The 26,949-nt window shown below is 40.1% G+C and overlaps 2 protein-coding genes across 5 annotated transcripts in view; one reads left to right on the top strand and one right to left on the bottom strand.

Annotated features, from left to right (window-relative positions):
* The window catches only part of TRMT44 (tRNA methyltransferase 44 homolog), a 48,273-nt gene extending 37,973 nt beyond the window's left edge, over positions 1-10,300 (bottom strand). The window contains exons 1-2 of one of the 2 annotated variants that reach the window (XM_020992269.2): positions 9,761-10,300; positions 1,460-1,571 (exon numbers count right to left, since the gene is read on the bottom strand). In XM_020992269.2, coding sequence (XP_020847928.1) covers positions 1,460-1,571; positions 9,761-10,232 — 584 coding nt within the window. In that variant the 5' untranslated portion in view covers positions 10,233-10,300. Of the gene's footprint in view, positions 1-1,459; positions 1,572-2,788; positions 3,082-9,760 lie in introns of those variants that run through there. The other variant, XM_020992271.2, reaches the window with a different exon arrangement.
* Positions 10,301-17,077: 6,777 nt separating this feature from the next.
* ACOX3 (acyl-CoA oxidase 3, pristanoyl) overlaps positions 17,078-26,949 on the top strand; it is a 79,541-nt gene continuing 69,669 nt past the window's right edge. The window contains exons 1-4 of one of the 3 annotated variants that reach the window (XM_020992146.2): positions 17,078-17,233; positions 23,512-23,633; positions 24,511-24,685; positions 26,046-26,279. In XM_020992146.2, coding sequence (XP_020847805.1) covers positions 24,524-24,685; positions 26,046-26,279 — 396 coding nt within the window. In that variant the 5' untranslated portion in view covers positions 17,078-17,233; positions 23,512-23,633; positions 24,511-24,523. Of the gene's footprint in view, positions 17,234-23,511; positions 23,634-24,510; positions 24,686-26,045; positions 26,280-26,949 lie in introns of those variants that run through there. The other 2 variants (XM_020992145.2, XM_020992148.1) reach the window with 2 other exon arrangements.

The following is a 26,949-nucleotide window of genomic DNA, read 5'->3' as shown; positions in this document are numbered from 1 at the left end:
TGAAAAGGCTACTGATTAAATACCAACCCTGCCCTAGGAAAGTCCTTACAAAAGGCCACATTGGTAAAGCATAATGGAAAGTTATCAACAAACTTCAATATATGAACTGTCTGCTATCAATTCAGTAGATGAATGAATGAATTAGTAATTATTTATTAAGCAACTCTTATGTGTTCAGCACTAACATAGGCACTGGGGGCACAAATATAAAAATAAGACTATCCTTGCCCTAGAAGAGTTTATACTCTAACAGGGAAAACAAGGTGAACAGTGGAAGGCTTACTAGCAAAGTGAGTCTTTTCAAGTCTCTGGATTCATGGGCCCACTACACTAGTTCAGATCCCCATTACCTTTTGCCCAGACTGTTGCAATACCCTCCTATTTGGTCATCCTACTTCTAGTTTCTCCTTTTTTCTCCACACAGATGCAAAAATAATATTCCTAAGGCATAAGCATGGCCAAATCATTCCCCTTCTCAAAAATCTTCAGTGAATTTTTTAGCACTAGACAGCATTATGGTATAGGTATGGGTTACACAAAGATGTATCGTAAGATCGGGCTCTTGTCCTTAAGCATTTCCCTTAGGGAAATAAAACTTTAACACATGATTCAATTTTTTAAGTGATTTGGGTTTTGTTTTTGCTATTGTTAGCTTGTTTTTGTTTTGAAAAGTGGGGACTCCTCCGTATCCAGGTCAACAGCCACTCTTGGAGCCAATCCTATGGCTTGGCCTGAACTTACTCCACTTTTCTAACAAGTTCCAGTTTACCTCTCCTTAGGCAACCTGTTCACCCTCCACCTCTGGGGGCTTACCATATTTGCCGGACTGCCAGATTTAATGCAGTCATTCCATAGGATTTAGCTTATTACTGCAAAGAATTCCTGAATTCCTGCAATCTGCCAGCCCCAGCCTCCTCAGAAACAGAGACTACAGGCATGCATCACCATGCCCAGTTGTCAGTTGGCTTTAATCAAGTGGTACAGAGGCAACATGATATGATAGATAAAAATTACAGCCTTGAAATCAGGTTCTGCCTCCAAAACATATTGCTATGTGACAAAGGGCAAATTACTAAACTTTTCAAAGCTTCGATCAACTCTCTAAGCTTATGATTTGCTGGTGTACTGCCAATCTGCAATGCTACAGAAGTTTCTACACCAAGAGCCCTACATACCCAAAACCACAGAGCCAGTCTAGAAGAAAAAATTACCTGGTAGTACTTCTAGGTACAAAAAGAGTTCAAAGATTGAAACAATGGTACAAATAACACTTTACTCATATTATAGCATGTATCTAAGGAGAGTTATACTTAGACAAATAATAAAGGTAAGGTTCATGGAATGTTCAAAGTAACGGATATAGTTTCGTCTATCTCTATTTCTGAATCTTGAAGTTACATAAAGAAAAGAAATAGTCAAAACAATAACAGAAAAAGAGTATTTTTCTAGGGGCTCTTACCATTCTTCATTTTTGTTTCGTCTAAGCTGAATTTGATAAATATTGCTTTTCTTAACTTTTAAAAGCTGTTCGCCTTCCAGCGGTAAAAAGGTTACAGTTCCACTGAAGATATCTGGGGAAGAGAATTGGGGAATAGTGAGATTATTTAAAACAGCTTATGTGTACCCAATCAGAAAGAATACAGACAAAAAACATAACCCATCTTCAACCACGTATACGAAATCTTCGCACCAGTTTCCAATTAGGGCCTCATTTCCCAAATGCATGTGGAAAATATCTAAGAGTATATTATATACGTATAAGAAATAAACAAGGAAAAAACTATTCCTTAAACGATCAAAAGATTTAAAAAGCAATTTTCAAAAGGAATGTATCCATCAATATCCATATGAAAAAATGCTCCAAATCGATAATAAAAAATGCAAATTAAAGCGCTTCAGAGGTTCCACATCATACTTATCAGGTTGAAAAAATGACCCCCCAAAATATGAAAAATGCTAGAGAAACTAAGAGAAAACAGGCTTATTAATGTACTGTTGGTTAGAGTTGTGAATTAGTACAACCATATTGGAGAGCAACATGGAGCTATGTTCCAAAAGACACTAAGCTATGTATGACCTATGACCTAGCAACATCACGCTATTCCAAAGAGACTGAAAGAAGTAAAAAGATCTACACGTAGAAAAATATCAATAGCAGATTTTTTTTGTAGTTTCTAAAGAATTGGAAACTAACCAGCTAAACAAATTATGGCAGATGAGCAAAATGGAATGCTATTTTGCCATAATAAATGATATGCCAAAAGGGATGGGTTCAGAGATACCTAAGCAAAACCAGACCAATTTATATAACAAAGACAAACTTAAGAACTTTAACCCATGCAATCACCAACCAAGACTGTAGAGATAAACTAGGTTACTTCCTGACAGACAGGAGATAGATTCAAGATGCAGAAGTTTTGGACTTGCACAAGTGGGAATTTGTTCTGCGCGCCTATTATATTCATTACAAAGGTTTTTTTTTTCTCCCTCTCAATGGGGGCAGGAAGGAGATAAATGCCTGTTAATTAAAAAATAAAAATAAATGGACTATTTTTAAAAAAAAACCAAAGCATCTGAAATAATCATGCTCTTATTCAACACTTACTAAGTAGCTACCATGAATTATAAATACGGAGTGCCAAGTTCAGCAGAAGACAGGTCCTCAAGAGGACTTAAAAATCTAATTGGGGAGATAACGCATTCCTAGGCATAGGCATAGATAAACAGTGTCCCTTGTCATTACTGAAACCTGGGCTCTAGACTCCACGTTATTATTTACTTGCTTTACCCTTTTGGGCCTCCTCTGAAGGTTGAAGGCTGAACCAAATGATCTCTGGAAGGCCCTTCTAAGTTCTAAAATTCTAGAATTTTATCATGTTTTTCACACTAGTAAGAAATACGGGTCACAATAAGAGTCTTAAGAGTTTCTATCCTATGCTCCCTATACTAAATTGCGTTGCCTTAAAAAGATTAATTTTTATAAATGCAAAGCATGAAACGACTCACAGGAATATTCCTATGAAGCAATTCTATTTTTAATAACATCATCCTATGCCTTTCTATCACAGGGAAATGTCTATTTCCCAAAATCCCCTCCCCCTATCCTCCAAAAAAATAATACTCAAAAGAATTTAACTTCTAGTAAAACAAAACAAATAATGACAAGATTCTTTTCCAAGACTTTCATCAGAAGACAGCAAGATATGGCGGAAAGGGCATCAAACCAGGAAAACTCCTGGTGTGATGCAGTGGATAGAGCACCAGCCGTACAGTCAAGAGGACCTAAATTCAACTCCGGCCTCACACACATGATAGTCACTAGCTGTGTGACCCTGGGCAAGTCACTTGACCCCGACTGCCTCACAAAAACAAACAAAAAATAAATAAAATAAAAAAGTGTGATATCATTTTCTTCCCTGCCACTGTTACAGGATTATTTTGTAGACTAGATGAGATGATCTATGACAAGGGTATTTGACCTGTATCAGTTCTGAAATACCATTCTTTCACACACTAAATCAATGTTAAATTTTGGAACATATTGTATATCTGTATGAATTAAGACATCTTACTTTGCATTTGTAAGCAAAGCTGCTTTATATCTCTTGGCAGGAAGACCAAACAAAACCTTAGCAGTTTAATAAATTGCAGAATAAGAGGAGTCCAGAATTGAACATAATTTATCCCAGTGAACACTACTGGCTTTCTCACTTCCTACCAGACTAGTTAAGTTCTGGGCCACTCCAGGGCATCTATGTTGTGATTCTGGATGACACTAGTTGGATAAAAGCTCAGGGCTAATCCTCCAGGACCTTCTCTCTGCCTCAAAGTACATGTCTGAGACATGCCCAGAAATAAAGAGGTCTTCAAAGTGTTGGGATGCACAGAAAACAGGTCATTTTTACATGACAATTCACAAACATCTATGGATAGATAAAAACACATTTAAGTGCTGCGAGTATATAACTGCACTATTTCTGAATGTTGAAACATTAGGCAGACACAATTATTCTTTAAAAACCTGATTTTTTCACCTTACAGTGTTATTGAAATTTTAGTTATTAAATCCCATTAATTGGAAAGGCAGTGTGGCATAATGCATACATTGCTTCTTGGAGGCAGGAAGACTTGGGTTCAAATCCCACATCTGACGCAAGCTGGCTGTGTGAGCCTGGGTAAGTCAAGTAACGTCTCAATGCTCTGGACAACTCTCTAAGACCAACCCCCTAGTATTCCATTTCCGTAATTTTCCAGCCCCCTTTTTTCTATTACAACTTAAGTGCTCCATACTCTATATTCTAAAAAATATTAACTAATCTGAAAGTTTAATCAATATTAATGTTATTCTTTTAATTAACATGCATTTTTGGGGGACAGCATTTCCCTATCTGGCTAGGCTTGAAGTGCAGCGGCCTCTCACAGGTCTAATCATACTGCTGCTTGGCACAGAAAAGTTGACCTGCTTCTCCAACCTGGACAGTTCAATTCTCCTTAAGCACCCTGATCCCACCTCCCTCCACCCTTCCCCACAAGAGGCTCATCATATTGGTGCTAGACTATCAGCTTCGGTCCTACTTTAGCTAAGCGGCACATAAGCAATCCTGCAACCTTGGCCTCTACTGGTAGGGATTACAGGTGCACTCACACAACTTGTGCATTTCAGCAGGGTAATTTTGGAAACAAAATTCAGGAAGTCAACTGAGCAACTGTGCTCAATAGTCTAAAAAGCTACTGTGTCAGCTACCGGGGGAAATAAAGTTTAAAACTTTAATGTTTAAAGAAGTTTAAAGTTTAAAGGCACTATGCTAGCTAGCAGGGATAGGAAAGTTTAAAACAAGCTGTGATCCTTGCCTAACCAGAGCCAGCGTTCTAAACAAGAAGGGCTCTAAAATTCAAGTATCCTCTTCTCCTGCATGGGTTATTCCCTCCACAGATGCAGGCTACAGACAAGGTTGGTAACAAACCAAAGGAAATAATGTATTTTAATTACTTTACAATTCCATATTTAAAACAGTGGAAGTTATTTTTGCCATGATAGGCTTTTCGAAATGTTCAACACAAAGTTTGTTTCCCTATATGTAAAATGAAGGTCCGGGACAAGCCCCTTCTAACTCAAGGTCTCTCTCAGCAAATACAAATACTTTCAATGCATGGATTCCACAAAGGACCTAAAAGAAAGAACATGGGTGATTTAAGAACTAAATCTCACTATATCTTACGTAAGGAGAGAGCTCGGGGCTATTTTTTTACATCTGCATCCTTTCTTTTCATAGATAAGGACATTAGAAGTTAAGACATTCTATAGTAAATAGCATGTTGAAAAAGTTATTATTAAGTGATTTTCAGTCACATCTAATTCTTCATGACCCCAATTTGGGATTTTCTTGGCAATTTTACTGGAGGGTTTGCCATTTCCTTCTCCAGCTCATTTTACAGATAAGGAACTGAGGCAAACCAGGTTGAATGACTTGCCCAGAGTCAACACTGCTACTAAGTCTCTAAGGGTGGATTTAAATTTAGATCTTCTTGACACCAGGCCTAGTGCTCTATCTACTGGGACACATTGATGCCCTCACAAAAGGGAGAAAAAAACACCCAAATCATACAATTACATTTAATGGAATTAGCTCAATATGGTTCTTGGAAACTTATTTATTTCTCTTGGAAGCAGTTCTAAATAAATTAAATGGAACAAGGTTACCTGGCCCTTCATAAAAAAAAAAAATTATCTTCCAGACTGAACCAGTCTTCTACCTCCCTAAATGCCCAATAGCACTTTGTACAGAGGAGATGTTTAATATCTGTTGAATTTGTCAAACTGATTTTGAAGAGAAATACTAAAAATAAAATGTAGAGAGCAATGTGGCTAAACAGATACATCAAGTCAATAAAATACGGTGCAGCATTTCTGATAATCCGAAGCTGCTTCTAATCTCCAAAACTGTTCTTCATCAGTCAAACTTTTATGTGCCTACTTTGTATTAGGCACTGTACAAAACCATAACACCAATACTCTCCCACCCAGTGATTCTAAATTACAAAGCAGGAGACAACTGTCACTGGCAGTGAGAATTTCCTGAGTTCAATTTACAAATGAAATTACAGGCCCTATCCAAAAAGAAATTCTCTCATTGATGCTATACATTTAATAATCAAACTGTGAATGACTCAAAATACATTAAAGATTATTAAATGTAAATAAAACTGCAGCATTCCAATGATGACTTGCACAAAAATTTATGTAAATCCCACCATTAAGGATGTGGATGGCCAGAAAAGTAGGTGTGCCAGTGTGATCAGATGTAACAATTCATGAAATATTAAAAGAGCCCAAGGGAAGCCTCTCCTGAAACTTAAGTCCTCTGTAGAGGAATTTAAACTTGTAAACATGTACAAGAATTGCACAAGTCAGCTAAGTATGAACAGGGTTCTTGATCTGTACTAATATAGGGGGTTCCCCGCAGAGATGAGATCACAAATAAATCTTCAAAGGGAATTCCAGAAGCAAACACACCTCCATTAAAAAAAGGAAACAGAAATCTGTTATCAGTAGTATTTTTTCTTCCTATTAGAAAGCTGGCTATAGTAAACACTATGGATTATCTTCTATAATAACTTTAAGCTAATTTATCTTTACTATGAAAGTATAATTAGTCTTCTGGTTAAAGTTGTTCTTATTAGATTAAAAAAAGTAAGGTATCACAAAGTGACTATGGGGAGAAAATCACTTTGCACTGACAGCAAGAAGAGGTCTGCAAAACTTGTGCTAATGAAATGTGCATGAACGCAAAATAAACATCACATCAACTTTGAACCAGTTTATATAAAAACACAATTTTAATTCTTTTCCACAATGCAAAATTAGGAGATTCAATTTATATGGATCACATTCATTTGTAATCTTTAATTATAGGTAAGTATTGTTTTCCTTTCAAACAATTCTAGATACTTGAAATTCATCTCATTAATCTCTGATTTACACTTGTAAGGTATAAGGGAACTATAATCTCCACTGCAGATACAGAAAATAAGAAAAGTTAGCCAATCTATGCAAGGTAGAAAATTAGTATTATTATCAATGTCAAATTTCATTTAATAAGGAACCAAACATATACAGTACAATTCTAGGTACTACATAATTTTAAAAAATGAGTCCATATGCTAAAAACAATGTTAATTCTTCAAAAATAAATCACTCCATCTTTTTTAAAAAAAAGCTGTAAAAAACAAAATGCTCAAAAATGTTTATCAGAATTTAGATGATCTTATTTGGTGAGAAGAGTTATCAATCAACAAGAATTTAACAAGTGCCCAGTATGAACATACGCTATGGCATCTTTTTTTTTTAAACCAGACCTCTGATTTTAATGGTGTTCACAATTCCTAGCAGAGAACTTCCCTGTTTGGCAATTTATAATTTTAAGAGATTTGTCTGGGGCACTGAGAGCGTAAATAACTTGCCAGCAGTCACACATCCAATGTGTTAAAGGCAGGACTTGAACCCAGGTCTTCCTCACTCCAAGGCTGGCTCCCTACCCACTAGGCCATGTTGCCTCTTAGGCACTAGTGATGTACAGTCAAAAATGAAGCAGTCCCTGCCTGCAAGGAGCTTACACACTACAGCTATGAGTAGTCACACTGAGCAGTCCTAGATGCACTATCTCTACTGACTCCTCTTCCTGACCCCTTAAAATAAGTGTTACTCATATCCTGTTCTTAGCCATCTTTTCTTCTCTCTCTCTCTCTGACATTTCCACCTGGATTTTATACAGGCATCACAAACTCAACATATAATATGAAAAGAAAACTGAATAAGTCATTTGGACTGGACTTCTACTTCCAACTTCTCTAAGAAGCCTTCCTTGAACAGGATTCCTGCACATTAGCTTCTGTCCAGTTACTCTGTGCAAGGCATGTGGCTCAAATGCAATATTCAATTTATTGATCATCTTAGAGATATTGTTGGGATTTGGAGTCATGAACACCTGAGTTCAAATCCTGCCTCAGATACTTTACTAGCTGTGTGGTCATTTAGCCTCTCTTGACCTTCGGCTGCAGGCTTCAGGCACAGCTGGTAGCAAACTGGAAAAGGAAATAATATACTTTAATCATTTTACAAGGCCATATTTAATTCATACACCAGATGCTATTTTTACCATGACAGGCTTTTAGAAAGGCCCAACACTAGGTCTGTTTCCTTCATCTATAAAATGAAGATCTTAGACTGGAGCAGTAACATGGGACTAATAACTGCTTTGAGGATCAAATGAGGTCACTAGCTATTATCATCATACCCCACGTCAATTAAACTGATAGCTCAGGTATGGGCAGAATATTCCCTCTTACCTTGATTCCGTGGAAAGAGGGCTGGACTTGAAATCTGAAATGAGTTTCTCCTCTGACACTTATTAGCTGTTAATCATCAGATAAACTGATTCCCCACTTTGAACCTTGGAGTCCTTTCTTTCCAAAATGGGGCCACTGTAGGAAAAGTTACTTTATAAATTGTAATAAGCTATATAAATGAGGTCAGGGCAAGGAACTCAGAAAATTCTGTCACTAACCAGCAGTGTAACCTTGTAGGTCACTTCACCTGCCTAGTCTCAGCTTCTTCCCACGTGAAAAGTCTAGGTTTCGTTTCTTCTGCACGTAAGCTATTGTTGAAGTAATGTAATCCTCCCATGTCTCCTCACCAATGTTTAAGTAGTTCTACACAAAAGACATACTAGTATAGAATAACATGAACTAGAAAGATAGCATGAACAGAGACAGCATGGGGTAGTATGCATCTAAGAGGCATAGCAGACAGAAGCAGTTGGCTGAAGAAGGAAGATTCGAGTTAAAATTCTGCCTCCAATATTTACTAGCTCTCATCCATGAAATGGGGATAATAGCACCTCATTCATAGAGTTGTTGCAAGGAACAACTGAGATGTTAGTAGCTTTGTTATAGTGTACATATATACTCTCTCTCTCTCTCTCTGTCTCTCTCTCTCTCTCTATATATATATAGTATAAGTAGTAGTAGTAGCAGCAGTACTAGTACTAATGGTGGTAGTAGTAATACCAGCAGTGGCAATACTACCATTACTACTAGTGGTATTATTACCAGTAGTGTATTAGGAAAAGGAATAGTAGTACCAGTAGAGTACTACTAGTGGAACAGTAGTAGTAGCAGTAGTAGCACTACTAGTAGTAGTTGCAGCAATACTACTATTATTAGTATCACTAGCAGTAGTACTAGTAGTAGTAAAAGTAGGAATAGTAGTACTACTAGAGTATTATTAGTGTTACTAGTAGTAGCATTACTAGAGGTAGCACTAATACTACTAGCACTAACAGTACTAGTGCTACCAGTGCTAATAGTACAGTGACAGCAGCACTACTAGTAGTAGAAGTAGCAGTAATACTAGCAGCAGTAGATAAAGCCGATCTTGGAGACAGATGGACCTGGGCTCAAGGCCCAACTCTGACATACTGTCTGTGGGGCCCTGGACAAGTCACTTATCAGTGGTGCCTGGCTTAATAAATGCTCGTTGAATGCCTCCTCCCTAGCTCTATAATCGCTGTGAATGGTCTGGTTTGCTTCCTCGCCCGAGTTCGGTCCCCAAATCCAAGGGCAGAGAGGACGTGACCCGAGGCTGTTCACAGCAGGTGGCCGTCCCCGAGCGCCCCCCGGGCTCTTCCATTCCACACCGCGCGGCCCTAGAAGGACAGATGGGCGTACCCCAGCTTCCTCCCACCCGAAGGAACGCGGTTACCTTTGACAACCATTTCTTTTGTCAGAGCCGGCTTGGGGTGGGGCGCACTGGGTTTGGGGATGAGGGTTCTGAGGAGTACTTCGGCCTCGGGTCCGGCCTGCGGCTGCTTTTCCACCCGGACCCCCCTAAGAAAGTGCAGCACCTCCTTATCAGCGGTGACGAGGCTCCGGAAGAGATCCTCCCAGGTGGGATCCGGGTCCGAGGAGGGGGCCCGACGCGCTGCCCCGCTCCGGCCCGCACCACCGGCTCTCCCCGGCTCGGCCCCTGTAGGATGTTCCTTCGCCGCCACCGCCCCCTCCTCCGGCTCCTGGGCCTGCTCCCGCGCCGGCCTCCCTGGAGCCTCCAGCCTGGCGCCGCACAGGCGCTTATTGACCACCTGCGGCCTCTCCACCCACACAGCCACTGCTGACCAGAACCCCAGAGGGAGCCGCGAGCCGCTGTCCGTGACCAGGGCCTGCCCCACTAAACCCATGTCTGAACCCGGCCACCCCAACCTCGGAATCCCGCAGAAGAGAAGAAGGAGGAGCCACGGCGCAGGAAGATGACGCAAAGCGCTGCCGCCGCATCCCCCACGATGGGAGGGAGCAGGGGAGGCGCTGGCTTTATACGTCATACCGCAGACACGGGCCCTTCCGCAGCTCCTTACCTCTCTGCTTTTACGTCATTTCCAGTTGCTTTTCCCACCTCCAGCCTTTGCCAATCCCTGCTCTTCCTTCACTGAAGATCTATAGCCTCAGGTTCTGCAGGGGAGAAGAGATCTACTTCACCCACAGTGCCTCAGACTTTCACAGAACATCATCAAAGGCACCTGGGAGAGCCTTCTAGTCCAAGCCTCTCGCCTATAAAACAGCCTCTTTGTCCTGTTTCTATGGCATTGCTATGACACCCTCACCCCCTCCCTATTCAATGTACTCTAGTGGCTTCCAATTGCCTCCAGAATCAAATACAAAATTCTCTGTTAGCACTCTCCTACCTTTCCAATCTTCTTACACTTTACTCCCCAATATGTACCCTTCAATCTGGTGACACTGGCTGTTCAGTGAACAAGACCCTCCATCCCTGCTTGGCATTTTCTTTGGCTGTCCCCCATGCCTGGAATGCCCTCCCTCCTCCATTCTATTTATTAACCTCCTTGGCTTCCTTTAAGTCCCAACTACAATCCCATCTTCTATAGGAAGCCTTCTGCAACTCTTATTATTTCCAATGCCTTCCCTCTCTTCTCCCATTTATCCTGTATATAGCTTACTCTGCATGTATGTTTACCTGTTGGCTCTCCCTTTAGACTGTAAACTCCTTTTGGGGCAGAAGTCACCTTTTGCCTCTTTTTGTATCCCCAGTACTCAGTACACTGCCTGACACATAATAGGTACTTAATAAATTATTTTTGATTGATTGATTCTGCTAGGAGTTGGAAGCCACCTTAAACTTTTTCTCTTCTGACTTTGCTCTTCTCCTCCACCTCTCACAAGACTACGTTCTGAGCTCTCTTCTCCCTCAATGCCATTTCATGGGGGGGGGGGGGGGGCGGGCGCGGATTGTGAAGTTGAGACCTGAGAGTCTCAAGTACCAGGTAGGAGAATAAAAGACCTGACTGGCACTAGCCAACAATACCCACTTGCCAAAGGACAGAGAGTTTTAGGTGGGGGAGGTTGCTGAGGAGGGATGAGAACTGTTTTCATCTTTACCTCCAAAAAGCAACGAGTGCCAATACTATCCATAGTTTGTTTTAATTTTTTGTTTGTTTCAGGAACTTTATTCTAGGAGTTTAAGTAGTATTTTGATTCTTTCTGTTATTTATTAAGCAAAATTTCCTGAATAATTACTATATGCTTATATTTTACAATTTTATTTCATTTTAAATTTCATTTTATGATTTCATGTTAATTGTTTTTTTTCCTTTACAATTTGGGATTTAGAATTGAATTACAGTTCAACATTTTTATTACTTTTTAGAAGAACTTCTGTTTATTGACTTTTTAAAATGTAAAGTCATTGTTTATTAGATTTTTTAAGTTGCATTTAAATACATGGCTAGGTGGCATAATGGATAAAGCACTGGATGCAGAGTCAGAAGACCTAAGTTCACATCTCACCTCAAACAATTACTATCTATTAGGCACGTTACTTAACCTTCTTCAGTTTCCTCACACATAAAATAAGGATAATAATAGTACCTCTTTTTATAAGGATATTGTGAGGATCAAATGAGATAATATGAAAAACGTTTGGCAAAATTTGAAACACTATGTAAATATTATTACTATGTCATATATTACATATAAAATATATCATGTAAATGTTATTATTATTTCATTTATAGTATATATGTTGTGTTAAAATTATATCTTGTTCTAGTTACCCTCTAGTCAGTATAGTAAGTAGGTTTATAAGTTGCCAGTATAAAGGAAATAAGATTGCAAAGGGGAATCTGGAAGTCATATATAAACCATCCCAAAGATCAAAGTAATATAATTTCTGAATTTCATATATTAACCAAAATTCACACCCTAATTATATACGCCAAATCAGGAGAAACCATCTAGGCACTACTTGCTAAGGTTCTGGTCTTATGATATAGAAATTCCAGACAAAATCCAGACCTCCACAGCTCCAGACAGACCAGCAGAACATCAAAAAGGTGCTGATAATTTTGAGATGACTTGAGCTCTTCCCCAAACCCCTCCAAATACCTATAAAAAATGGCTCTAAAAAAATTCTAAAGCAGCAGAACCCACAAAAAGACAGAGTGAAACAAATTTCCAGCCAAAGACAACTTGGATGGTTGATCAGAAAGGTATATCATGCACGGTGGTGAGGAGAGCGCAGTTTGGAGGGGGTGCACAGGCCACAGTGAACCTGAAGCAGGCCTTAGAAGACTGAATTGCAGGCAGCTGTGGCGGTTTCCAGACTTCTCAATCCACGAACGCCAAAGACAGCTTAGAAGGTGAGTGGAAAATGTCTATTTCTGCTGTGAGAGAGGAGCTAGGTCTCAGCCCCAGTTCCCAAGCAAGCATGGCCCTGGGGTGGCAGCTGCCTCCTGAGCTTCTGGCCCACAGACTGAGAGGGAATCAAGTGGCTGATCACAGGGGAATTGCAGGGATCTCTTTGCCAGTGCTCAGGCAGGAATCTCTTGCTTTACCCGTGCTTAGATCTCGGTCACAGTTCTGGGTGGTGGTCCTAGGGTGAGAAGGAGTGCTGCTGTGGTGGAACTTGTAGTGGCTATGGAGAGAAAATCCTCCTCACAGTTCCAAGACAGAAGAGCTTGTGGTCACTTACAGACCAAAGCACAGGCCAGGAAAGGAGTAAACACCTTACCCCTTATCGTACCACCTTGGAAGAACTGAAAATTTACAGTTCCCTAGAAGTATCTCTAAAAACAAGCTGTACAAACCCTCAAAGCTTGGGACAGTACATTCTCCACATTGGAAGCAGACCCTTACCTTAACAAAGAGTTTATAACTCAAGTAATTGGCTACGATCATGAACAAACCTTGCAAGAAGTATCAGACCATAGATTCTTTTTTTTGGTAACAAAGAAGATCAAAACATACAACCAGAAGACAACAAAGTCAAAGCTCCTACATCCAAAGCCTCCAAGAAAAATATGAACCAGTCCCAGGCCTTGGAAGAGATCAAAAAGGATTTTGAGAAGTAAGAGAAGTAGAGGAAAAACTGAGAAGAGAAATGAGAGTGATGCAAGAAAATCATGAAAAACAAGTCAACAGCTTGCTAAAGGAGACCCAAAAAATACTGAAGAAAATAACACCTTAAAAAAGCCTAACCCAAATGGCAAAAGAGGTCCAAAAAGCCAATGAGGAGAAGAATGCCCTAAAAAGAAAAATTGGCCAAATGGAAAAGGAAATCCAAAAGCTTACTGAAGAAAATACTTCCTCAAAAATTAGAATAGAGCAATTGGAAGCTAGTGACTTTATGAGAAACCAAGATACTGTAAAACAAATCCAAAATAATGAAAAATTAGAAAACAACGTGAAATATCTCATTGGAAAAACAACAACCTGGAAAATAGATCCAGGAGAGAGAATTTAAAAATTATTGGACTATCTGAAAGCCATGATCAAAAAAAGAGCCTAGACATCATCTTTCAAGAAATTATCAAGGAAAACTGCCCTGATATATTAGAACCAGAGGGCAAAATAGAAATTGAAAGAATCCACATCTCCTCCTGAAAGAGATACCCAAAGGAAAACTCCTAGGAATATTGTAGCCAAATTCCAGAGTTCCCAGGTCAAGGAGAAAATATTAGCAAGCTGCCAGAAAGAAACAATTCAAGTATGTGGAAACACAATCAGGATAACACAAGATTTAGCAGCTTCTACATTAAAGAACCGCAGGGCATGGAATATAATATTCCAGAGGGCAAAGGAGATAGGATTACAACCAAGAATCACCTACCCAGCAAACCTGAGTATAATCCTTCAGGGGAAAAAATTGTCATTCAGTGAAATAGAGGACTTTCAAGCATTCTTGATGAAAAGACCAGAGCTGAATAGAAAATTTGACTTTCAAATACAAGACTCAAGTGGAACATGAAGAGGTAAACAGGAAAGAGAAATCATAAGAGACTTATTAAGGTTGAACTATTTACATCCCTTCATGGAAAAAATAACATTTATAACTCATGAGACCTTTGTCAGTATTAGGGTAGTTGGAGGGAAACAATTATATGTATGTATGTAGATAGATAGATAGATAGATAGATAGATATAGATATAGATATAGATATAGATAGATAGATACATAGATAGAGGACATAGGATGAGTTGAAGATGAAGGGGTCATATCTGGAGAATAAAATTAAGGAGTGAGAGAGGATTATACTGGGAGAAAGGTCGAGGTAGAATGGGGCAAATTATCTCACACAAAAAAAAAAAACAGAAAAGAAAAGGCAATAGCATACATACTCAATTGGGTATGGAAATCTGTCTTACCCTACAGGAAGATAGGGGGAGAAGGGGACAAGAGAGCAGGGGAAGGATAGAGAGGAGGGCAGATTGGGAAAGGGGGTAATCAGAAGCAAATACTTCTGAGGAGGAACAAGATCAAAAGAAAGAATAGAATAAATGGAGGGATGGGATAGGATTAAGGGAAATAGAGTTAGTTTTTCACAACATGACTACTATGGAAGTGTTTTTCATAACTGCACATGTATAACCTTTTCAGTGAGGATGAGTGGGGTGGGAGGAAGGGTGAAAATTTGGAACCCAAAGTTTTAAAAGCACATGTTTACAAAAAATGTTTTCACATGCAACTTGGAAATAAGAAATACTGGAAATGGGGTACAGAAATCTATCCTGCCCTGCAGGAAAATAGAAGGGGGAAGGGATAAGAGAAGAGGGAGAGAGATAAAATGGAGGGCAGACTAGGGGAAGGGATATTCAGAATGCATGCCATCTTGGGGTGGGGGGAGAGGCGAGTTGGGGTGAAAATTTGGAACTCAGAATATTGTGGAAGTGAATGTTGAAAACTAAAAATAAACATTTTTTTTAAAAAAAGGTAAAAAAAAAAAAAAATAATAACTCCTTAAAAATTCTAATTGGGCAACTGGAAGCTAATGACTCCATGAGATATTAAGACACAATAAAACAAAATCAAAAGATCAAAAAAAAATCCTAGAACAATAGGGTAAAATAGAAATTGAAAGGATCCACTAATCACGACCTGAAAGAGGTGCAATGACATCACAGGGGTGAATTAGACATAAGGCAGAATTGCACAAAGTCATGAGCATCACTCTGTCTTCTAGAATTATCAAAGCCCAGTGGCAAGACAAAAGTCAAGATAATCTGGGCCATGGCCCAGGATGCAGTGGATGACCTTGACATCTTTGATGTCTGACTAAGCTCCAAGTGTTCCACAGTGCCTGCCTCAACTGCCTTCAAGGGTGTTGGAACAAATGGTTTTCATCTGCCCATCCCCCTAGGGGAAGTCTTCACATTCTTGGGATATACACCCCCCTAAGTCAGTGATGGGTTTGAGGCCCCTTGGTTACCTTAAACCTGGTTTAGCCTGTCTGCTGAGATGGTTTACTGGGGTGTGTGGCTGCTGTGCATGCTACAGCTTCTTGGAGCCACATGTGAAAGTTGAGTGCTAGGTAGACACCAAAGGTGGATGAGCAGTCCAGAAAAGGGTTTGCTAAGCTCTCATGCCACAAGTACTAGCCCTCCTTGAATACTCCACACATCCTTTGTAAGGGATTAAGAGAGTAAGAGGGGGGAAAGTGGTGGCACATATTGTATACTTTTTCCAGGAGCTTGGCTACAAAGGGAAGAGATATAGGATGATAGTGGGATGGAAGGATTGAGTGAAGTTTTTTTTTTCTTTAGGATGAGGAGACATGGCCATGTTTGTAGGCTGTAGAGAGGAAGAAATTGAAAATAAGTGAAAGAGTGGGGATGACTGAGGGGACAATCTACTAGAGGAGACAGGAGGAATGAGCTATACTTGAAGAGGTAGAGAGGTTAGGCTTGGTAAGGAATGAGGGCCCTTCATCATGTGAGACTGGTGAAGGAGAAGAACAGAGGGAGATACGATTACAAGGTTTTACACAGGGTTAGCAGTGTGACTGGTCGGTCACAGTACTTATTTTGGCGGTAGAGACAGATTACAGGTGAATAGGGGGTAAAAAGGAAGAATGTATTAGCTTTGGAGTGTTTCCCTGTAGTTTATCTCATCAGACCATCTTGGTAGGGTTTCCACTTAAACCCACTGAATATCTAGGTGGGAGGCCCTCCCTTTTTAGATAGCACCGCAAAACCTTGAAGATTCCATTTCTTTGACCTCTAAGGTTACTATTTCTGGGGAGCTGTCTCCCCCAAACTCACAGCAACGGGTTTTGTATATTTCCTCCACACTATAGAAATGCGCCTCTTGTCTTGCTCTCCTGACGAGATAATCTATTTAAAAGTGTTTTGCAAAAAGTAAAGCGCTATATACCTTCTAGTCATTACTGCTGATATTGTTATTATTAATATTGTTGCCTCCAGGGAGGAAAAGAAAAATTAAATTGTATCTATGCTTTCCCCTTTTCTCCAAACTCAAGAGCAAAGCTGGAAAGCACTTGCTTAGGGACGCTTCCATCCATTGCAAGGAATCGTTGGGGCCTTTCACTATTCAAGGCCTACCCTGCAGGCAGGGAGTACCCCAAACATTTCCCAGGCGATGACTAGAGTCGCCTAGTGATGACGCCCAAGAGGCCCGTCCCTATGGTTACGTCGCACACTTTGGGAGTGAGGGAGGGCGGGGGGGGGGGGCTAGGTGTGAGAGATAGCGGTTTCCTTTCCGCCCCGCCCCCCGCCTCCTCGATAGCCCCGCCCCAGCCCCGCCCCTTCTCCAGGTCCTGAGGCACTGGGGCCGGGAGGCGCTACCCTGCCCGGAATCTCTTCGGGACCCCGGCTGGTCTAGGAGGTCCCGGAGAGCACGGAAGGCTCGGAGGCTGGACGGCAGCTTGAGCCGGTAAGGAGTGGGAGCTCCCGGGCCTTCCTCGGGTGGAAGACTTGTCACAGCTGCGTCCGTCCTTGTCCCTCCACTTCCTCGTGTCTTCGCCGCCCTCCCGCAGTGCCGCCCAGTGTCCCCCGCCGCGCCGACGCTCAGCTCCCTCTCCGTGTGTCCGGTGTCCCCGAATTTCTCTGTCCTCGGTCCCTCGGCCCCTGCGCGTCCTGTTTCCGTGTCTCTCTGTCCTGCCCTGTGACCGTGTCCCCAGGTCATCCTGTGCTGTCCTGTCCGCAGTCCCCGCGCTGGTGACCTCCTGCGTCAGTCCCCGTCTGTGTGTCTCCTGCTTTCTTTTCTCTTCCCCTGTGTCCCCCCACCTTGTGTCTGTGTCCCTCTGTGCCCTTGAACTCTGCCCCATCCCTGTAGCTTCTCCATCCCCCTCTTGTCCCTGCCCCGCCTCCTGTCTCACGGTCTATGTGTCCCTTTGACCCCTGGGCCCTTGCACTCTACCCGCCCCGCCCCCGGGTCCTTATCTTCCATTCTCTCTGTTCCCAGCTTCTCTATCTCTCCCTGTTTCACTGTCCATGAGTCTCTTTGCCCCTCTACATCCCCATGCCTCACTCTTTGAAGACCTTGTGAGTCTGTTTTTCTGCAACCTGACTTTCTGTACCTGAGTGTCCCTGGTTCTTTGCCTCCCTGTCCCTCCCATATCCATGTTTTCTCCATACTTGGTGTTCTTCTGGGACCTCAGATCCCTGTATTTTTCTGGGTTTCTGGCATTCTTTATCTCCTGTCCTTCTGTGTCTTCTTGTCCTCCTTGCCTGTCTCTAAATATTCCCCTGCTTATTCTAACCCTTTGTATCTCCCTACTGTTTCTGAATCTCAGTTTCCCCATTTCTAAAATAGGGAGGTTGAACCAGATAAGGAATTCTTACCTTTTTCTTTATGAACTTCTTTGGCAATCTGGTGAAGCTTATAGGCTCCTCAGAATGTTTTTAAATATTTAAAGGGAATGCTACATTTCAGGTAGAAGTTAGTAACAATAAATATGTATTTTTATTTTCATTTCATTCGTATTCAAGGATCCCCTGAAATCTAAACAGGGTCAGTGGTCCCTAGGTTAAGAACCCCTAGAGAAGAAAAATAACTTCCAAGGCCCCTTCTAACTCTAAATTTGTTGTTCTTGTGATTCCTGTCCCATATGTCCCTGTCCCCTAGTGTTCTGATCCCTTGGTGTCTCTCTGTCCCATTTCTCCCTGTGCTTCTGTCTGTTCTTTGTGTCTCTTTGTCTCTCTCTCTCTGTGCCCCAGATATCCAATGCCTCCTGTGTTTGTAATCTTCTGTACTTTTCTGTTACCTTGACCTTCTGGGCTCCCAAGACCTGAGTCCTCATCTCTCTCCCTTTCTTATGAGTTATGTCTATGGCTCTTTCTGTGAAGAGAGGCAGCATGGAGGTAGAAGAATGACTATTTAATTAGGAGACCTGTAACAAAATCTCAGCTTTAACTCTCTGGTCTTGGGCAAGTCACTGTACTTGCCTTTCAGCTTCCTCATTAGTAAAATGGATACTTAAACTTCACAAGGTGGTGGGGGAAATGCCTTGTAACCCTTAAATCACTATAGAAATAGGAGTATCATCATCATTAATAAAAATAATGATAATTATTTAGAAATCACTACACTTTATAGACTGATCTGTAGGCTAGTTGCCATTACCATTCCCTGGGCTGCCTCATATTACCTGTTTTGCCTGGATTCTCAGCTGGTAAAAGAGCGTACAACTCTTTGCCTAAAGAATTCAGGATGGGCCTGTACGATTGTGGAAGATTGAAAGAGACCTAACAACTGGAATAATTCTTCCATTTTATAGATAAGGTATGAAAGGTGATCATGATTATTACAAAAGATTAAATCATGAGAAGTATAGAAAGCATGATAATAAGCTACAACAGGAGTCATCCTTTAAAGCTGCTCTGTGAGGGAGGTAAGAATAAGTAGTTTTTCACTTAACTGTAGTTCTGATCATCTAGTACTCAGGGGACTTGAATCTTCAGGCAGCCAAAAACTCCATAAGCTAGAAGTCATCTGTGGAAACTGAAGATGTTGAGGATGAAAGATAGATACTGAAGACGTCATTTTGAAGGATTTGAGTAAAATAAAGATGTGGAACTTGTAGTGGCTGACCTGCTTGGATTTATAACTAATGTAGTTATATAATATTGTGTATTGTAACTATTTGTGTTGGTGTTGTATTCCTTTGCTAGACCACATACTTCATCAGAGTTTTAGGTCAGACCACATTAGATCTAAACTTTGTGTTTCTACTAGTTCTAGGACAGGGCTCTCTGCTCACAGCAGGTTTTTTTTTTTTAATAATACTTTATTTTTACTCAATTACATGTAAAAAAATCCTTTTAACATTCTTTTAAAAACAGTTTTGAGTTCCAAATTCTGTCCTTCTCTCCCTCCCTGAGAAGGTAAGCAATCTGATATAGGTTATACATGTGCAATCATGTAAAACATTTCTACATTAGTTGTTTTGTGCAAGAAAACTCAAACAAAAAAAAAAAGAAAGGAAAAATTTGTATGCTTCAGTCTGTATTCAGAGGACATCAGTTCTTTCTCTGGAGGCAGATAGATTTTTCATCATGGTTCTTTTGTGATTGTCTTGGATCATCATATTGCTGAGAATTGCTAAGTCATTCACCATTGTTCATCATACAGTATTGTTGTTACTATGTACAATGTGTTAGGAATAACTTTTGTTGGGAAAAAATAAAAGCTCTTGAGGTAGATGAGGCAAGCTCATTTATTATACGTTCTTGCAAGAGGTGGGTGCTGCTAGAGGCAGACACACCCTACGGAAGCAAAACAAGCAGTTATATTGCTGTCCTGAAATGCAAGTTTCCCCCCCCCCATTTCTCCGTTGGCTGTATACTTCGAGGTGTACAACTCCCTGGAATGCCTATTTCATATTACTCCTTAATATGTTTTTCGCTCCCTCTACATACAACATTGTGCCTAAAATTGTGTTAATCTTCCTCCTGGGGAGGAGAAGATAATACTCATAGACTCATTGCATGTGCAGTTTGAGCAATTTGTAACCTTTTGTCCTACTTTCAGCGCTTTTAACCACACTACTAGTTTTGAAAAACAATTCTGAGTAAAACTGCTCCTTTCACACCTGTTATTTGACTGTAAGACTACTTCCTCTACATCTGTGGAAACATAATTTCTTATACTTTACACAGTGTTCTGATTCTGCTCACTTCACTCTGTATCAGTTCACGTAAGTCTTTCCAGGTTTTTCTGAAGTCCGCCTGTTCATTTTTATGGAACAATAGTATTCCATTATGTTCATATACCACGGCTTATTCAGCCATTCCCCAACTGATAGGCATCCCCTCAGTTTCCAATTCTTAGCCACCACAAAAAGAGACGCTATAAATATTTTTGTGCAAATAGGTTCTTTTCCTCAAAGTAAGTTTTTGATAAACAGACTTGTACTTTGTAGTATAACATGATGTCATTTGCGACATTTGCAGGCACTTCACAAATTTGGATTTGCATTGTGCATGGATTACTGTCCTCCATACAAGTCATTCGCCAATGCCTCAGTCTGAGGAAAAGCTGACTTTGGGTTCTTGAAGCCTGTACCATCAGAATGCAAATTCTAGCAGGTTTTAACAAGCAGAAATGGGAAGGCATTCTGTGAGAGGGAGATGGCCAGAGAAAAGGGAAAGATGGAGGAAAATGCAGGGTATGTTTGGGTAATGGTGAGTTGTGCAGTGAACTGGAGTGTAGGATATGTTTAGTGGAGGGATGTTATATAAAGTTGGAAAAATTAGAAGGGTGCCATCTCATGGACTACCTTAAATGCTGGACAAGGAAGTTTATACTTTATTCAGTTGGCATTGAATAGCCAGTGAAAGTTTTTGGAGAAGGGAATGAATGGAATATTAAAAAGTTTTGAATGAAAAAAAATCAGTGCAGCTAGGATAAGGTAAAATTTCAAATCCAGAAAAAAATCTTTGCATTATATATCGCTGATAAAGATCTTATAATCAAGAGTTTATATTATATATACACACACTTATATGTCACCAAAGAATAGAAATAATTCTCAAAAGAATTGCAAACTACTAATAACCACATGAAATTTTGTTCCAAATCACTAATGAGAAGAGAAATGCAAATTAAAACAATTCTTGGGTTTCACCTCTCTCATCAAATTGGCAAAAATGACAAAAGAGAGAAATAGTCAACATCAAAGGGGCTTTGAAAAGATTGGCACAGTAAGAAACAGTCGGTGGAGTTGTGAATTGGTCCAATCATTTTGAAAAGCAATTTGGAATTATGTGATAAAAGTGACTCAAATGTCCATACCCCTTGACCTCAAGACCCCCCTCTTAGGGATATATCCCAAAAAAGTTAAAGATACAAAATAAGCTCCAACATATTGTATTCACGGCAGTAATTTTTTGTGAAATTTTGTAAAGTCAAAGAATGGTAGCAAAGTAGATGCCTATCGATTGGGGAATAGCTAAATAAATTGAAAAAAATGAACATAATAGAATATTATTGTATCTTAAGAAATGAGAAATATAGGGAATTGAGAAAAACAATGGAAATCTGATGTGAGCTGATGAAGTAAACAGAACAAGGAAAACAAGATACACACTGTCTACAACAGCGTAAATGAATAGCACCATAAACTGAAGCTGAATGCTATGGAATTATAGTAATCAATCTTGACTCTGGAAAAGAACTGAAGGAATACATCTTGCTCTTTTCATTAGAGAAGTAGTGGGAGATGGGTGCCTTGTGGGTGTGTCATATTGCATATGCTGCCCGATCGTATCTATCTGTTATAAGAGAAAGCTCAAAGATGGTAAAGGAGGAAGACATTTATCTGGAAACGAATAGGAACTGAAAATAAAAGGCATCAATTAAGCTTATTAAAGAAAGGAATGACTTAGTAGAAGCAGTTCTTTAAAAAAAAAAAAAAAACAAACATTAGAAGCAGGGAGCCTAGAGGCAGAGAGAGACTGGTTAGTTTCTGCCTATGGCTCTGTGAGAGACTTTCATTGGCAAAATGCATTTATTCTGAAGTTAAAATAATGTACCATCATCTCTCTGGAAGTGAGCTAACTGACAGCTTTACCAATCTGAACCATAGTAGATAGCCAAAAAGTAAGACAAAAGAGTCTGAAAAGCTGGTATAGACTAGCAATAATTTTTGAGGTTCCTTTCAAAAGAAAATCCAGAGGCAAAGTCAGCTACCCCTACTTCTAATCATTTTTTTGTTTTTATACCAGACCTGTGATTTTAACTGGTGGAGGGAGGTCCATAATGCAGGTCAACACCTGCTCCGCCAACAAGTGATACTAAACAAAACCTGATCTTCCAGCTCTCATCTGTGCTCAGAACATGACTGTGTGTGCTGGAACCTGGGAGCTGGGAGAAGTTGTCTGTTCACAATCTCTATCTGCCTTCATGCTCATACGTGGGCTCCAGACCAAGTGGGGAGCTTTGTCTCCCCCTAATGTTCCACTGAAACAAATTCCCACTGTTGCTTCTCACTCCAATCATGCCCTCCAGTTTGCACTTTATTCCAAGACACATGTCAGCTCTGTACCTAGTTCCTGACATTATTTAAGGTCCCTTGTGGGTATTTCAATCACTTTTTGCTCCCCCTCTCAGCCACCCCTCTAAGTGTAACTTGTGATCAAATCATGTTGGGGAACCACTGAAAATCTGAGTAAACACTGACATTGTCATAACAGTGCCTTAGGAGGATCCTTGGGCAGATGTGTAGGGGATGAGGCAGAGGAGAGACAAATTGAAGGCGGGAAGGCTTTGGGAATCGTTACAACATTCCAAGCGAGAAGAGACGAGGGACGAGAGCTTGCATTGTGGTGGTGGCAGCGGGAAGTAGTAGATGGGACTGATGTTGCAGAGGTCAAACTGATGAGACGTGGCTGAGGAAGGAAGAAGTGCCACCAGAGTCTGACGTGTGTGACTGGGAAAATGGTGTTGTTGAAAGCAGAAACAGAGTAGTTAGGGTTCTGAGAACCATTCTCTTGCCTCACTTGTGCAAGTCTCAATATTTCCCTGTGTGTGTCTGTGAGAGAGAGATTTTTCCTTCCTATCGATGGTGACTTGAAAGTAGAGACTATCATGCTTATATTCATATCTTAGATGCTCAATAAATACTTATTGAATTTGTTGAATTCTGTTGTGAAACTTTTCCAGAGCATATCATGGCTTCTTCTTTTTTCCCATCTGTTGTATCTATCCAGATTCTTTTACACCATCTGGCATATCTATAGGAGCCTCAACAGAGGTGTGGGAAGGAATTCTTTCTTGGACCAGCTGTGGAAGGAAAGCCCCGAGCCCTTTGCCTACCCAGCCTCTCCAGTTGGTACATCAGATTTCCCAGCTTGTGCTATTTCTTTACATTCAGTGTAGTAGAGGCTACTGACTAAAGAATCATAAAGAAAAAAAAGAGCAACCCTCTAAAGTAACAGCCAGTTCTTAAATTAGTTTTGTTTTATTTTATTTTATTATCATTTTTTGGAGGGAATTTGGGTTAAATGATTTGCCCAGGGTCACACAGCTTATATGTATCTGACACCAGATTTGAACTTAGATCCTCCTGACTCCAGGGCCCGTGCTTTATCCGCTATACCACCTAGGTGCCTCTTAAATTAGTTTTAGATATACATAGTTATTGGAAATCCTGGCGTAGTTTTTTTAGGCTAACAAATCATTTCTCGATATTTATTGAAAATTCCACATCTGCCCAACACATGCCACATTTGACGGCATCACAGGCTCTCAGAGTTGGAAGCCATCCACCATGGCATCCCTGACAAAACTGTCATCCAGCTTTAGCTTGATGTTCTTTACTGAGGAGGAGGAACCTTATCCCTCCCAAGGGCAGCTCATTCCTCACTTGGATAACATGAATGGCAAGGAAGTTTTTTTTTTTTCTTAAATTAAGCCTGAATTTGCCCACCTTTAACTCCTAGTTCTGCTGTCTAGGGCTAAACAGAACAAGTCTGATTCCTAACATTTCTTCACATTTGTGACTTGTGTGTCAGGGTACACTTAAACAGATATTGAGTAAGGACCTACAACAGAATACAATGTTAACTGCTGATGGGCGTTAAAAGCTGCTTTCATGGGAGTGTTGTTTTAGGGAATGCTTGTTTTAGCTAAAGTGTCTAATAAGCTTCCCTATTTGTTATGAGCTATATAGATACAAACCTAACAGTATTAACTGATTTCTTTTGCAGAATAATTTCCAAAATGGCACCAAATTCTAACGGAAATGATTACAACCAAACCTCTCAGGATGCTTTGTTGCCAGATCTCCCTAAAGGACCATTATGTATGTACAGAGCAAAATCATCCTTCAATTGGAAGGAACTGTTGTTATTCTTAGATGGAGAAGATATGATCATTTTAAAGGTGAGATCCTTGTTTGACATTGTGTATAATGTATGAAGCACTTGATTGTGTTGTCACATTGGGGTTTATTTTTTCTTTACCAAAAAAACTGTGACGGATGGGGAAACTGAGACTTAGGGAGATTAAGAAATTAAAGGTTAAAAAGGTTACCTAATGAATGAGTAGTAGAACTGAGGCTCAAACTCAGGTCTTTTGACATCAAATCTAGTGTTGTTTCCACCATCCCAAAGGAGCATGGTGTACTCTTTTACAGTGTGACATACTTTAGTTTCAAATTCTCTTTCCAATTTACCACAATTTATAAATGATGGGATTTGAATTACATCTTTATGTAGCTAACTTAAAGTATGAGTAAGTATTTAAGTAGGCAGGCTATTTAGAGATCACAAGTCTGACTTAATGACATTTAAAGATCATATGTTCTGACATTTTGCAACTAAATTTGAACAAAAGAAGACTGTATCTTTAATAACTGAGGACTCCATTTTGATGTCATTAGAAACTATAACAGTGTGTTCTGAATATCTTTCAGGTAACCAGAATAAAAATCCTATTGATACAAAGTAAAAAGTGTCCCCGACAAGATTGGCGATAGTCTCACTGTCCTATATCCCATCCAGGCCACATCTGAGATAGTGTGGAGGTTCTCGGCCTTGCATTTTTGCCAGGGCATTGACAAACATAAGCGGAGGGAACACCCAGGATAAGGAATAGCATCAAGATTTTGATGTAGGAGGATTGAGTGGAGGAACTAAAAGTATTTAGCCTAAAGGAGAGAAGACATAGAGAGGACAAGGTGTAGCTGGCTTCCATTTTTTAAAGGACTGCCATGGGGAAGAAGGCCTGGATAACACCTGGAAGCAAGGAGTGAGATTTTTATGGGGATGGATTTTAGTTCATCATAAGAAAAACTAGGAATCAGAGAGATCAAAAGGGAAATAGGTTGCCTTGGGAAGTAGCAGGTTTCCCTCTTGTTAATGGTATTGTAGAAGGAATTCTTGATTATATGGGTGGATGAGATTGCTTTTGAGGTTCCTTTTAACTCTGAGATACTTTGGTTTTTATAATGCCTGGGAGCCCTTCTATCTGAAAGTTCCTGTGATTCAAACCCCCCCCCCCCCATGTACTTAGTGATGTGCCTAAGTCCTATAGGAACTGTGAGTGACACGTCCCTTATTTGGGTTTGGCAGAACTGCCAGGACCCAGAAGCAGACTGTAAACCGACAGATCAAACCTAGAGTAACAACAGCTCTCCTGCCATACCTGAGCTTGTCAGAAACTAGACCTGAAGAAAACGAAGGGTTCAGTTCGTTTGCCTGTGATTTTTTAGTCTTTAGTACTGTTTTCTTTTCTGTTCAAGAAAAGAATCTTCTCAGCCTTTGAAAATGATCCCCTCTTCGCTCATCACCCTGGAGAAGAATTGCCTATTGAGAAGTATCGTGAGCTAAACTTTCTGCGCTGTAGAAGACTTTTTGAATACAACTTTCTTAATTTACAAGAGATGATGAAGAATCCACTGAAAATTTTTATGCTGATTAACTGCCTAGGGATGTATGATTGGTCCTTATCTGCCAAATACTTTTTAAATTCATATGTAAGTATACTTTATTTTCTTTTTAAAGAGGAGACTAATAACATAAGTTTTTCCATTTCAAAGAATCATGAAGACCTACTCTGGTAAAGGTCCTAAAATAAAATGTCTAAAAAAATTGAAAGATATTTTAACATTTAAGCCTTTTTCTTAAAGGAAAAAAGAAACCTGTCTTGTAGAATTAAAAGCACTACCTTCACCTTTTATGGCCACTTACTTAGGTTCTTATGGGAATATATTATGGATACCTTTTGTTCAAGGGGAATTTGAAACTGTAAAAGAGACTGGGAGGTGGAATTGGTAAGTATGAGCAGAGCTGGTGCTTTTGACAGGAAAGCCATTTATCCTACTCCTAATATATGCAATGCTGCACAAATACATTATTAAATTTGTATATACAGACAAGACACGTGAATTAATTACAGTAGGATGATGATGATGATGATGATGATGATGGGTCTCCAAGCCCACCTTCTTGAGAAAAGTCTCTCTGACCTTTGTTAGGGTAGTCCTTGAATGCACTAAAGTCTTTCCAGCTGGGTAGAACCTGTCATACTTGTCTTTCACTGACTTAGCTTTTGAGAACCCAGGGCAACAAGTAGGTACCAGAATAGAACTTTAGTAGATAAATAATAATAACCATTAGTCTTTGCAGTATAGAATGCTTTAAAGT

This window comes from Phascolarctos cinereus, unplaced genomic scaffold (assembly GCF_003287225.1).
Source record: "Phascolarctos cinereus isolate Bilbo 61053 unplaced genomic scaffold, phaCin_HiC Scaffold_9;HRSCAF=440, whole genome shotgun sequence".
Classification (NCBI taxonomy): Eukaryota; Metazoa; Chordata; class Mammalia; order Diprotodontia; family Phascolarctidae; genus Phascolarctos; species Phascolarctos cinereus.
The sequence above is the reverse complement of the archived record's forward strand: the minus strand, read 5'-3'. Positions and strand labels throughout refer to the sequence as shown.